This window comes from Xenopus laevis, chromosome 8S (genome assembly GCF_017654675.1).
Source record: "Xenopus laevis strain J_2021 chromosome 8S, Xenopus_laevis_v10.1, whole genome shotgun sequence".
Taxonomy (NCBI): domain Eukaryota; kingdom Metazoa; phylum Chordata; class Amphibia; order Anura; family Pipidae; genus Xenopus; species Xenopus laevis.
Genome location: NC_054386.1, coordinates 17,974,077 through 17,986,629, shown reverse-complemented (window position 1 = coordinate 17,986,629; position 12,553 = coordinate 17,974,077). Strand labels below are relative to the sequence as shown.

The following is a 12,553-nucleotide window of genomic DNA, read 5'->3' as shown; positions in this document are numbered from 1 at the left end:
TTATGCTGTGTATCTGAGGGTATTTATTTTGTAATTCTGTATCAAGATTTACCACAGCCTAGCACTGTGGGATGTAGGTCAATTAATGTACCAAAGCATTTGTTGAATAAAATGCTTTTGTGCATAACAGAGGTGCAAACAATGGAGCTGAAGGAGCCAAACCAAAAACAGCCATCTGCACAGGAACCAGAGAGTTGGAGTAATCTCAGCCATTGTACTTTACATACTGTTTTTTTTCATGCAGACGCTAAAATGTTAGTCTCATTATTGGCTATAAAGGCTCATCAATGATCACAAGTGCATTAAAATGTGCACCATTTAATGCTATTAATAAAGGAACAGGTATGGAACCTGTTATCCAGAATGGTCGGGACCTGTGGCTTTCCTGATAAGGATTCTTTCCATAATTTGGATTGCCGTAAAAACTAAACCTACCCCTACCAAAAGCCACCTAAACTGCCTGACTCCCTCCCCACACTGTGCATTAGTTAAAAAAAAACCCTTAAAAAAATCAGACCCTAAGGGCAGAGATGCTCAGATTCAGGGAGATTTAATCGGCCGGCGATAAATCGCCTCTTCTTCGGGACGACTAATCTCTCCGAAGTGCCTCCCATCGGCTAGTATCGAAATCATCGGTGGGGTGGCACTCGGAAGACTTTGTTTTCCGAAGTCGCCTGAAGTTTCCTCGCGAGGCAACTTCAGACTACTTCGAAAAACTAAGCGCACCAATTGCCATTGCCATCTAGCCGACGGGAGGCAGTTTGGGGAGATTAGTTGATCCGAAGAAGAGGAGATTTGTCGCTGGCTGACTAATCTCCCCATATCTGAGCGACTGTCTCTGCTCTTAAATGCAGAACAGGAGGTCAGATTTTTTAAGGGGTGGGAGAGGGGGACAATCCCTGGCAGTTGTTGGTATGGGGGGTTAATTTAAGTCTACTTGTTTATTTAGATATTAAATAAAACCAATAGGATTGTTTTGCTTCCAATAAGCATGAATTGTCTTATCATAGTACAAGGTACTGTTTTATCATTACCGAGAAAAAGGAAATCATTTTTAAAAGTTAAATAAAGTAATAATTATAGTTAATAAAAGTTTTTCTTTATAATGGCGCCTATGGGAGATGGTCTTCCTGTAATTTGGAGCTTTCTGGATGATCAGTTTCTGGATTACATATCCCATACCTGCCCTTGTGCTTAAATACTTGCTTATTCCATGTGCCTGTTCATCCTTCTCTGTTGAATAGCATGCAAATGCAAAATGCAGAACCCAGCAAGGGAACCGCACAGGGTTCCCTTAGTTGGTTGCTCCTATACATGCACCTGACTTGAAGAGACTCCATGCATTGGGCCTTCCAAAATCAATGCAGTGCTAAAATGAGCAGTGAAAGAAGGCACCTGTCAGCACTTCTTTTGGTACTTCTGTAAGTTCATCTGCTGGTGCTAATGTGACATATATTCAATAGTTAGTACTAGCATTTCTCTGATAGTATGTGTATATGTAAGTGCTGTGTGTGTTCCTTTGTGTTATAAATAACACCTTCTGATGTCATAAGGGACTGTTTATAACACTACAATTTAAAAAGTTTCATATTAAAAATCCATGAGTATCCTATAACATGCATGCTTATACAATATATTGGTTATAGTTAGATGGTGTTTTTCAGTTAGATGGATTCTAATTGCAGCTGGGGTCTCCCATTAGCCCCCCTCCACCGACCCTCCTCGGTGGAGGGGGGCTAATGGGAGACCCCAGCTAATGGGATACCAAAGCTAGCGAACATGGCTCCCCTGTGCTCTGCTGAACTGTTCTGCATATACAGGTCAATGTCTCCAGAGGAGAGACCCATTCCAGTGGGTCCAACACCGTGCATGGAGGATGCAGGGAGGGGGCCAGTGGAGGGGGTGAACGAGTGCCAACCAGCTGCAAGGGGTTTAGTTCTCCTGTAAAGCAACATAAATTCACTGGCTGAGGAATGAGGCACATGTAATAATAGAAATATAAATAGATTGTAGGAGGTGTAACCTGGGTAGAGGAACTTTCATTTCAGTCATTAGTTCTATTATTTTACTTCTTGGTGCCTGACCTCACTATTACTACAGCAGCAGCTTGAGGGTATCCATGATGCCTTTTACTTTGCTCCTTACAATGTGCTTATGTTGAGTAGATTTGAGGTTTTCCATAAGACCATCACAGGACAAATTGCAGTTGGAAAGTGAAATCTAACAGTTTGGGTTTTGGGGCTAGTTTACTAATTGGTCACATCCCTTTCTCGAAATGTTATGTCATTTGTCAAACAGTGCCTCACATATGGAAAGGTACATGAAAACAAGAGCAATGCCAATGTCCTTCACCCCCTCAACCTTGTATGCACAGGGGCAAATGTAGGGTTGCCACCTGTTCAGTTTTGCCCTGACAACAGCCTTGTGAAACCTGAACAATAATCTGGCAAATAACCTCCTCTGATGTCATAGCTCCGCCCTTGCAAGGCACAAACATGCTCCCAAATGTCATGAAGCCACCCCCATATGTCACTGCTCTGTCCCCAATGTCTTCATCCTGCTCTTTTATTTTGTTTGTGCCGAAGGTGGAAACCCCAGACAAAGGGTTATAATAAATGTGTCGTGGGATCCTAAGGTACTCACTGAGTAGGCTCCATTGATTCTCTTTCAATCCTTCTACCACATGCTTTGGGGAGCAGCCTCTGATATGTACATATTATTGATGATCCCTGACCCACAAACTCCTAATAAGGACATCAATATATACTTTTGTGCACTTTTGAGAGAGATTCAGTGTACATTCAGTCATACTGGGCAGAAGTTATATATACCTGTTGGTGCAATGTACAATATTAGTCACAGTTGTGCAGACTGTGTAGCTGTTTTGCTCAGCCAACCAGAAAGTGCGACCAAGTTGCAGTTTTGATGCATTCTACGCCTGTGTTTTATTTGCAAATTCCCCCATAGTATATAACATGATGTTTATTTAAAGGTTTTCCTTGAAAAGGTCAAATAACTTGGCTCCAATATGTGGCCACATTTAATAGATTTGTGTTTCCACATGAACTGACATCTGCACTGAAACAGTTTTAATTAAATGATTTAGGTTTCCCTATGAGCCAAAGTAACGTGTATGCTTGATTTGACCTTATTGATACTGTAATTTACAGTGAGTAAATGTTTAAATATTCCTGCTTGGCCTTCTTAGATAAGGCATGGGAACATACAGCTGCAGTACACTGTATTTCTTTATATAAAGGAGTCGACTTGAAACAAGCAATCGCTCTTGCTAAGATAAACATATACGTGCATCTGCAAACCTCAATGCAGCTCCTAGGAGGGCTTGGTAAGTTGCAATCATGCCTTTAGGGATAATAAATTCTCTTTAAAAAGGCTGCTATTGTTGCTTGCCATGCCAGCATATTCCAGGCAGAGTACTTGCCATAGATGAGCTGCCAGGGCATGACTCCTATAGTTTCAGGCAGACTTATTGGAAATGGTTGCTAACTCCTGAATTCCAAGCATTAGATCATTATCATGTCAATAAAGTTCGCAGGCCTCAGAGAGATGTTTAATTATGAATAAGCTTTTATGAATAACCTTTCTAAATGAATTTCTCCAACTCCAATCTATCAATATCAAGTAGACTGCTTAAGAAGAGGCTCAATGAGTGGTCATGGATGGAACCGCTATGTTATTGGTACAGCTCCACTAATTACCGGCTTATTGTAGGCTTCCAGAGATTCTTAAAAGTGGATATACTGTATAAATAATTTCAAGTATTTTTCTGTTAGAACTTTGGATGCAAGTTAATCACCTTGGTATATCTGAAGGCTTTTGTTGAAATATTTCTCTGCCTTCAATCTTCAAAATTTTAAAATAAAATATTAAGGGCTAAAAAGTCTTGTTTAATATGCAGATGGATACAGATGCCTATGGCTTGCTGCCTACCATTTACTAGTTCCCCCAAAAATTACATGTACAAGCAGCCAGCCTGTCACAGTACATATACTGTATGTTGGTGTCCAGTCTCCAATAATATCTTTGTACCATTCAAATCAGACTGGTTTGAAAATTTCATGCAAAAGCCACAGCTCCACTACTGTTCCCATAGTTGACCTGAACTGATCTAACTCATGTGGTTGCAGCAAAGTGGATGCGTTGGATCATACATCCATAACAGATTGTTTGGCACCAAATGAAGGAGAGAGAGGCAGAGTGGGGCCTTACCTGTCAATATTTGACCACAGGAACTCTGCTGGAGGTCCACTATCTACCCACCTTTATGTCAGCTCTCCGTAGTCTGTTCCCCGCTCTTTTCTCATGTCATGTAATCTGCCATATATCAGCATTTAAATGGTTTGTTATCTATACCAACTGTATCATTATAATTATCATTATGCTACTTATTTTGTATGGTTTATGTCACAGAGGTTGGCAGGTATTCAACTCTGAGCTTGCCATTTCACTCAACATGCCCACCATGAGTGTGGTAGCTGGCATTTGGCTATTATTTGTTTATGATTTTAATGGTTATGGTATGGCAAAGATGGTTTACTTCGTTTAATAGATGTGTTTAATGAAGCTGTAGACCTACAATATAACTTGATTTTAGGCATTTTTACCACTTACTTGTGATAATCAGGTTCATTTTTCTCCCAAGCCACTTCCAGGCCAAACACAGCATTCAGATTCCATATAGGGAAAGAGCACACCAACAAATGTAAAGGCAATTGCCAGCATGGTGTGGACCTTCACCAATCCAAAGTAAACTCAGGTCTTCTCCTCTACATCTAAAATAGTCTAGTTTTGAGGATATGTAGAGTCTCTATTTAATATCAGTCAAGTCTGCCCACAGTCTTGGAATGTATTTATGTTCCATTTACTGTATGTTATGTACATAATCTGATTCATTTGTTGCACCAAAGTACATGTGTTTGATCACATATAATAAATACATTTTAATGTGCTTCTGCCTCATGCATGCTGTGTGCAATTTTCCTACTCCTGAAAGGAAGCTGACTGCTAATACACATCAATACTAAATGAGTAAAAATTAAAAAGAAATGTATGCTGTATATGTTTGAGGCAAGCTTTTCCAAATTCCATTGCGCAGGCCAGATACACTACATGTGGGTTAAAGTATGTCATACTTAAGACACGGTAAAAAATATTTTATTGATAATGGACCAATGAAAATTGAAAAACATTTCCTATCCACTTGTTGAAACCAAAAAAAAAAAAAACAGAAACAATCTGAAGATCAGTCAAGTTAAATGTCCAATTTATTATCTTTTTTTTTTTTTTTCGTTTTCTTTTTGTAATAACTTGAAAACTGGAACAAGCCTTGTTTTAAACGAGCGAACAAATGAAATGGCAGACACATGCTGAACTCAACATTGTGACAATAAGATAAAATGAAGAGGCCATAATCTTGTACAGAGAAAATAAGAAAAACAATAAATATTTCACTAAGCCATGTTGAAATGACCTCTAGCCGTCCCAACATTTTATCCATAATTAAAAAAGTGCCCTTGTTTTTTAAACAGAGCACAAATACCAAGCAATAATAAATAGTTCCAAACTTGTAGTAAAAGACAAAAACCTCCAAGTAAACAACAAAAGCTCATACAATAATAGAAAAAGGTAATAAAAAATATTTTGCCTTGCCATACAAATGCAAACAAATTAAGTGACATTTTGCTTTGCAGTTCTAAAATACATAGAGCACCATAATGATGAGGCTGCTGCAATGAACAATGTCATGGACTGTCTTTTATAATGGACTGGGATGAAATACTGATGACCACAGAGAACCAGAGTGTAGGGAAGGGTGGACATAAAATAAAGAGCAGCTTACATATTGTGCTTGTGGTCAATGTTTTAAAGAGTAGACTTTTTTCATTCTGTGCACAGCCAAAACATTACATTGTGCTTATTTATCTTGTTCTGTGAATAGCTAATAAGATGCATATCATTAACCTCTAGAGTGCTGCAGGGCTTCACTTAATTGCAAACCGTATTGGCGAAAAAAAAGAGGTTACCCAGATCTGCTGGTGATATTTACTTCAAACAAACATTTATGGCATATAATCAAAATTAGAATTGGCCACAGAGATGCCTGAAGATGCAAAGCACTGTCTTTAGGACAAGCTGTCATCCTCATCATAATAATAATAATAGGAAGAAGGCATGAAGTTCAGAATTCCCATAATGCACTAGAAAACGATAGATATGCAGTTGGAGCCACTTTGTGTTTGCATTTATACAACATTTCATCTCAGCCCATCACACATTCAGCATTTTATGGAATGTACAAAAAGGAATGGAGAGCAAAGCCGATATGATATGAACTGGCAAGACCTGTGTTCAGAATAGGTCCTGTTCTAACAAGGGATGGGATGACCGGGCCTGGACCACTGAATTTATGAACACAATTGCATCTGTATCAACAGAAAAAAAAATCACTTTTTGTTTTGTACAGTGGGTTCAACAGATACCGGTGGGACTGCGGAGAATTTCTCACTCTATAAGAGGTTCCTGGAATATTCACGAGCATACATGGAATGTTCTCATAGTATTTATACAAAAACTGATATTATTTTACAAGTGTAACTAGTACCAATCAGTCCATACCTGCTAAGGCCTTGATACAAGGTCCAGGCACCCAAGGGGTGGGGTGTTACATCCCTGTACGAACAGTACTTTATTTTATAGGCCAATAATGACAGAAAATGTACAACTTAAATTACCAGTGAACAAAACATTTAAGAAATCTGTTTTGTTTCATTAACCTGGATGTTGTTAAACAACCTCCTTTTTTCTGTACAGTAGGACTTAAATTACAAATGATTGGTTTTCTGTTTTTCTTCCCTTTTTTTTTTGCAATATTTTATCCTGCCAAATTCAAAAAATATATTATGGCAGCACAATTCCTTTTTTTTTTTCAAATTCACTAGCAAAAAGGTACAATTAATCCTTTTAAAAGGACAAGCGTACAGTTAAAAAATTACAAGCTCCAGTAAAAATACAGCAAGTGCCTACATTATGTGAACCAATCAATATCAATATCCATTCCAGAGGGGGAAGAGGAAAGTAAATAAGCACAGGTCAGAAATGTGTTTTTTTTTTTCTGCAAAGCAATAACAATATTAAGCACTTTTTTTTCTACTTACTTTTTCTACATGGTGTAGCAATCACCTTTTTAATCCCCAAATACAAGTTTCTATACATGTCAAAAAAATAAAATAAATTCAACACCCAAAGCAGAAAAAAAAAAAAATACTAAAACTTAGACTTTACAATTACAGTGACAAGAACAAATTTATAGACCCACCATTTAAATTTTACTGCAACATTTTCAAGGATTTTTTTTTTTTCTGGTTTTGTAAAATGCCCAGGCATTCTGAATTATTACAAATACTTGTCCACTTTTACAGTAATCAAGAAATTTTAATATATATCATATATACTAAAACCCCCGTCACCAAAAGAAAAACAATATACACATGGCCATTATGGCATTTTATAACCTATTAAGCAAACTTTGAAAAGAAAAGTTCGTCCAAACACACATACACACAATTATATTTTTTTACCCTTGTACGTATTGAATACTGTAAACTTATTTTAAGACAGAGTGCACTAAATTTAACAATAAAAAAAAATTAGCCATTGTTCCTGAATTGTTTTTTTTTTTTCCATTCAACGATAACTGGTAAGTTGTGTCATTTCATTTTTCAATTCAGCAGTAAATAATTTTCATTCCGTTTTCTAAGCAGCGTTGTCCTGAAAAGAAAAAAGCTGACAATAAATCAGCCAGAGAACGTTCAAAGTTGTGCTGGGTAAACATCTTCATTAGATTGGGTCTTATGGCAATAATGTGTCCACTATCTTCAAACAGGAATTTTATAAGTAAATGTGGCTTTTTGTTTTTTTGTTTTTTGTTTTTGTTTTTTAAAGAAATGTACTTTTCTTGTATTACTATTTTTAGAAAGTCTTTTTTATGTTTCACAAAAATGTTTTGCATTTTGTCTCGAGAGACTCAGATAGGAAGATCAGTTTTCAAGGCACTCACAACAAATTGAATGGCAGTAGACAAACCGTCCAATAAATTATATATATTTTTATATATATCTTTTTATAGTGCCAGCATTGTGAATGCCATGCTTAGCAACACTGACACTTAATCTCAGATGTTCCCTTATAGAGGTCACCCACCAATGGGTTGAGTAGGAGAATATGCTGTAATTTCTTGTTTAGAAGCCATTTAAATGAGAAAAAAAAAAAAAAAAAAAAAATTATAAAGTGCGGTCGACATAATTAAAATGGGTAACCTTTTCTTCTCTGCTGTCCTCCTGGTGCACGCAAAGAAAAAGAAAAGAAAAATGGAAAAAGGATCTTAAAAGCAGGTGTCATCATTTTAACTTGCATTATTTAGAATAAATAACAGTTTTCAACATTATTCATCTGCAAACAACTGTAGGTGCATCCTATGTTAAAAATGGTCCACAGTACTTAACATTTTTCTCTGCAAGCGTAACCAGAAATCCATTGTTCAACAATGAAATTCAAGTAACCCTGGCAGTAAAAAGGGGTTAAGTTGACATCGTCAGGCTGTATCTTTACTCTACTAAATGTATATTTTTTATACTACCTGTGCAGCACTAATTCTACTATGAAATAATTATAGGAAAGACATTTTGAGATACAAAGACATTTTGTGTCATTGCTAAATGTTGCATATTCTTAGAGACTGTGGCTTTTTAATCCTCAAGAAAAGCAAAATTGAGGCATTGCAAGTTAAATTGTATTTGCTGTATACAAGATCCTATCACGCCATATAATTAAGTGCTAATATTTCGAAGATTGTAATCCGCTGAGAATTCCTCTATTTTAGCATAGGTAAAATAACATTTCAAATAATTTAAATCAAACAGCTGATGGCTTCTTTGCAAGAAATTACAAAAGTTTAGCTTAAATTTCAGGAATTGTAGCAGCCCACAAAATGATAATTTAAGATATGTCTCTTCCCTACAAGGATAAGGATCTCAGGCTACTATTGGGTTAAGGAATAGATAATAAATCCCTTTAGTTCTGGAGGGGTATGGCAGCGCAGTAATTGGACAGGTTGGTAGCCCCTGAAGCCCAAAAAGAGAGTTTAGCACATTAGAACAAGGGTAAAAGAAGAAATTTAAACAGCAAGGGGAAAAAAGAAATGCCTGCACATGCCAAAATTACAAATAAAACCCCAATAAATACAGAAATTATTGCACAGTTAAAAGGCTCCACAAGTTTTACTGCCTTATACAACCCTCAGATTTAATAGAAATTTAGACACAGGTTATATTTTAAGTGTCACATTTGTGACACTTAACATATTTATGCTATTTTAAGGAGGCAAGTTAGGTCAGCTTTTCTCAGTTGGCAATAGTTAAATCTGTACAAATTTAATGGATACCCAGACCCCTGATTAAACCCATATAGGGGGCCTTAGCTTCTTTCTGCCTGCTCAATTTTGACGTCATTTGTCAGCAAGTGTTCTCCATGCCATTTTTTCATGTGTTTCTCCAGGGTGCTGTAAACACTGAAGGGCATCTGGCAAATGTCACAGCGGTAGACCTCCTTACCTATCTGGCCATGCGTTTTCATGTGGCGTGTCAGCTTGCTGCTTTGGGCACATGCATAGTTGCAGAGCTCGCATTTGTAAGGCCGTTCCCCAGTGTGGCTTCTGCGGTGGACCGTGAGGTTGCTGCAGTTCTTAAACACTTTGCCACAGTATTCGCATGTGTCACTTCTTCTTCCTTCTTTTGAACTTGGTCGGCCAGGCCCTGGTCCACTGATATGAGGTGTGCTGCCACCACTCGCTGTCCCACTTCTCCCTGAGAAACCTCCATCCAGCATGTCACCTGGTGGTGTTGAGAACCGCAGACTTCCATTTTCTGAAGAGTGCTCAGAAGAGGTTGCAAAAGGAGATTGTCGAGAGTCTGTGAATCCTAGAAATGGATCCTTCATGAAGTGCCTTGATGCTGCATATCCTACTAGCCACTGGGAGTAAACATTTTCTGAAGGGATTATTGATGTTGGGGGTAAATCTAGATCTTTCTCAATTTTTATCCTTTTTGATGAGTTGTTTAGTCCAGAACTAGTAATGGGCATCGGTTTTCGTGGGAGCAAGACTGGAAATGGTTCACCTGGTCCAAAATTTCCATTGACTGTCCCTTCATCATTAGGGATCATTTCTCTTTCCACTGTATCTTCATGCACTGGAATTCTCTGACATAAATCTCGCGGATCAGAAGATCGTTTCATGAAATGACTTCTCTTATGTTTTTCATGTAGCATATCATTATATGCCTGCATGCTTGCTAAATTTACATTATCCATAACTTTTCCAAGAACAAGGGACTTCTCATCATGGATTGGCTTTGCTCCATTTTCACGATTGCGGCTCATTTCAGAGTCCATACTGAACCTTGACTCTGGCCTACTTTCATTCTCTATTTCCTCCTCCTCCTCCTCTTCTTCTTCTTCTTCCTCTTCTTCTTCATTTTCATGGCATAAAGATGGGTCACTCTCATTTCTAAAATCTGTCTCATTGGATTTCACACCCTCTCCTGTTAGCTCACTTGTGCCTGGCTCTGGTGAGCTAGTAGCAGACAGTCCATCATCAGACCTTCCAGTCATTGAACCAGCTTTGTGCATATGCGTTTTCATGTGACGTTTTAACTTGCTTGCTTGGGAACATGCATGATCACACAGCTTACACTTATAAGGTTTTTCTCCCGTGTGACTGCGTCGGTGAACAATTAAATTACTCTGGAACTTGAAAGTTTTCCCACAAAATTCACAGGATTTACTCTTTGTCTGGGTTTGTGGTGGAGTAGTACTGCTAGGGGGCATGGGTGGCAATGGTGGTGTACTAATAAAAGGTGACTTAGGGCTTGACTGGTAAGGGTTTAACAGGCGATGCATAGGATTGCCGCGGTTCGGTGACACTGGAGGAGTGGAGTTGTTCCCTGCTAGTTCTCTTAGCCTTCGGGAAAAATCCATTGCTGGAGATTCAATTGTCATGGGGTTTAAACGCATAACTCTGTCAAAGGCACTAGGATGCTGGGCAACTAACCCCATTTCTTCGGCACTAAGGCGATGCGGGTCCAGATGATGGCGTGGGGGTGGGCTAAAAAGTGGTGGCGTGTTTGGGAGTCGAGCCTCACCAAAGCCTGGGTGATCACGTAGAATAGGCCCTGTCATTCTTAAAAGGTTGAAGGGATTATTGTCCCCAAGGAAGTTCATCAGAGGGGATGGTACAACAGTCTCCGGTCCCAGAGGTGGAGGAATGGTGATACGTGGAGTAAGAGAGTTACTAGATGGGCTTGTTTCCAGGTAGATACGAAATCCATGTGTATTTTGAGCATGCTGAAGCAGGAACCATGCACTGTTGAAAGGCTGCTTGCATGTTGTGCAAATATAGCTTGAAGGCTCATCTTTACCTGTCAAAAACAAAAAAAAGACAAAATATAAAATATTGCTAAAATGATTTTGTATTAACAGTTTAACATTAAGCTATTCACTGAATACAACACACTTTATGTGCTAGATTGATTTGCTTTTATATTTCTGTTCCAAATATTTAATTTTCCGACTATGACCAACAATAACTAATGTACACATCTTATCCCACTCTTAATATATTACAACTTAAGGGTAGGGACACACTGGGCGATTTGGGGAGATTTAGTCGCCTGGCGACTAATCGCCGCGACTTTCCACGACCAATCTTCCCCGAATGCCTCCCCTCACTCTGCGCCTGGATAAAATGAAAAATCGCCTGCGCTAATCACACGCGGCGATTTGTTTTTCGAAGTTGCCCGAAGTTTCCTCGTGAGGCAACTTCGGGCGATTTCGGAAAACGAATCGCCGTGTGTGATTAGCGCCGGCGACTTTTCATTTTATCCAGGCGCAGAGTGAGGGGAGGCATTCGGGGAGAAAAGTCGCTGCGATTAGTCGCCAGGCGACTAAATCTCCCCAAATCGCCCAGTGTGTCCCTACCCTTAAATAAAATAACTTTAAATAAAATAAAGCCTTTTGTATTTATTTTATTACTGTTGTACTGCACACAGCACACCTCCTTCTCAACGTGAGCAAAATGAATAGGGCTTGTGCTAAACATACTTTTGCCCATTGTTATTCCTTGAGTTAAACAGGACAAACACAGAAATTCAAGTTACTCCATGTTTAGTCCTTGTAAGGCAGATAATTAGATTACCAGTGAACAGATAGACTGGAGTCTATTATGCTGGGGGATTATAAATAATAAAAACCATAGACATGTAATTAATGTGATTAGATGTGTGATTTGCGTGAAAAAATAGGCAAAAAGCATGTTTAGCACAAACCTAATTCATTGATCTCATATTAAAAGAGAGATATACTGCCCATTTAATGAAAAAAGCAAAAATAATACCTACAAATAAGTAAGGCTTGCATTGAAAAACAATTCTCTTTCAATAAATTCCACAGTAGACGTGGCTCTTTATACTTATAGGTTAAC

The 12,553-nt window shown here is 38.4% G+C and overlaps 1 protein-coding gene across 4 annotated transcripts in view; it reads right to left on the bottom strand.

The window, feature by feature from the left end:
• Window positions 1–5,267: 5,267 nt before the first annotated feature.
• Window positions 5,268–12,553, bottom strand: part of bcl11b.S (BCL11B, BAF complex component S homeolog) — a 78,301-nt gene continuing 71,015 nt past the window's right edge. For 2 of the 4 annotated variants that reach the window (XM_041575311.1, XM_018232385.2), the window contains one exon: window positions 5,268–11,492. In XM_041575311.1, the coding sequence (XP_041431245.1) occupies window positions 9,493–11,492 (2,000 nt within the window). In that variant the 3' untranslated portion in view covers window positions 5,268–9,492. The remainder of the gene's footprint in view (window positions 11,493–12,553) is intronic. The other 2 variants (XM_018232387.2, XM_018232386.2) reach the window with 2 other exon arrangements.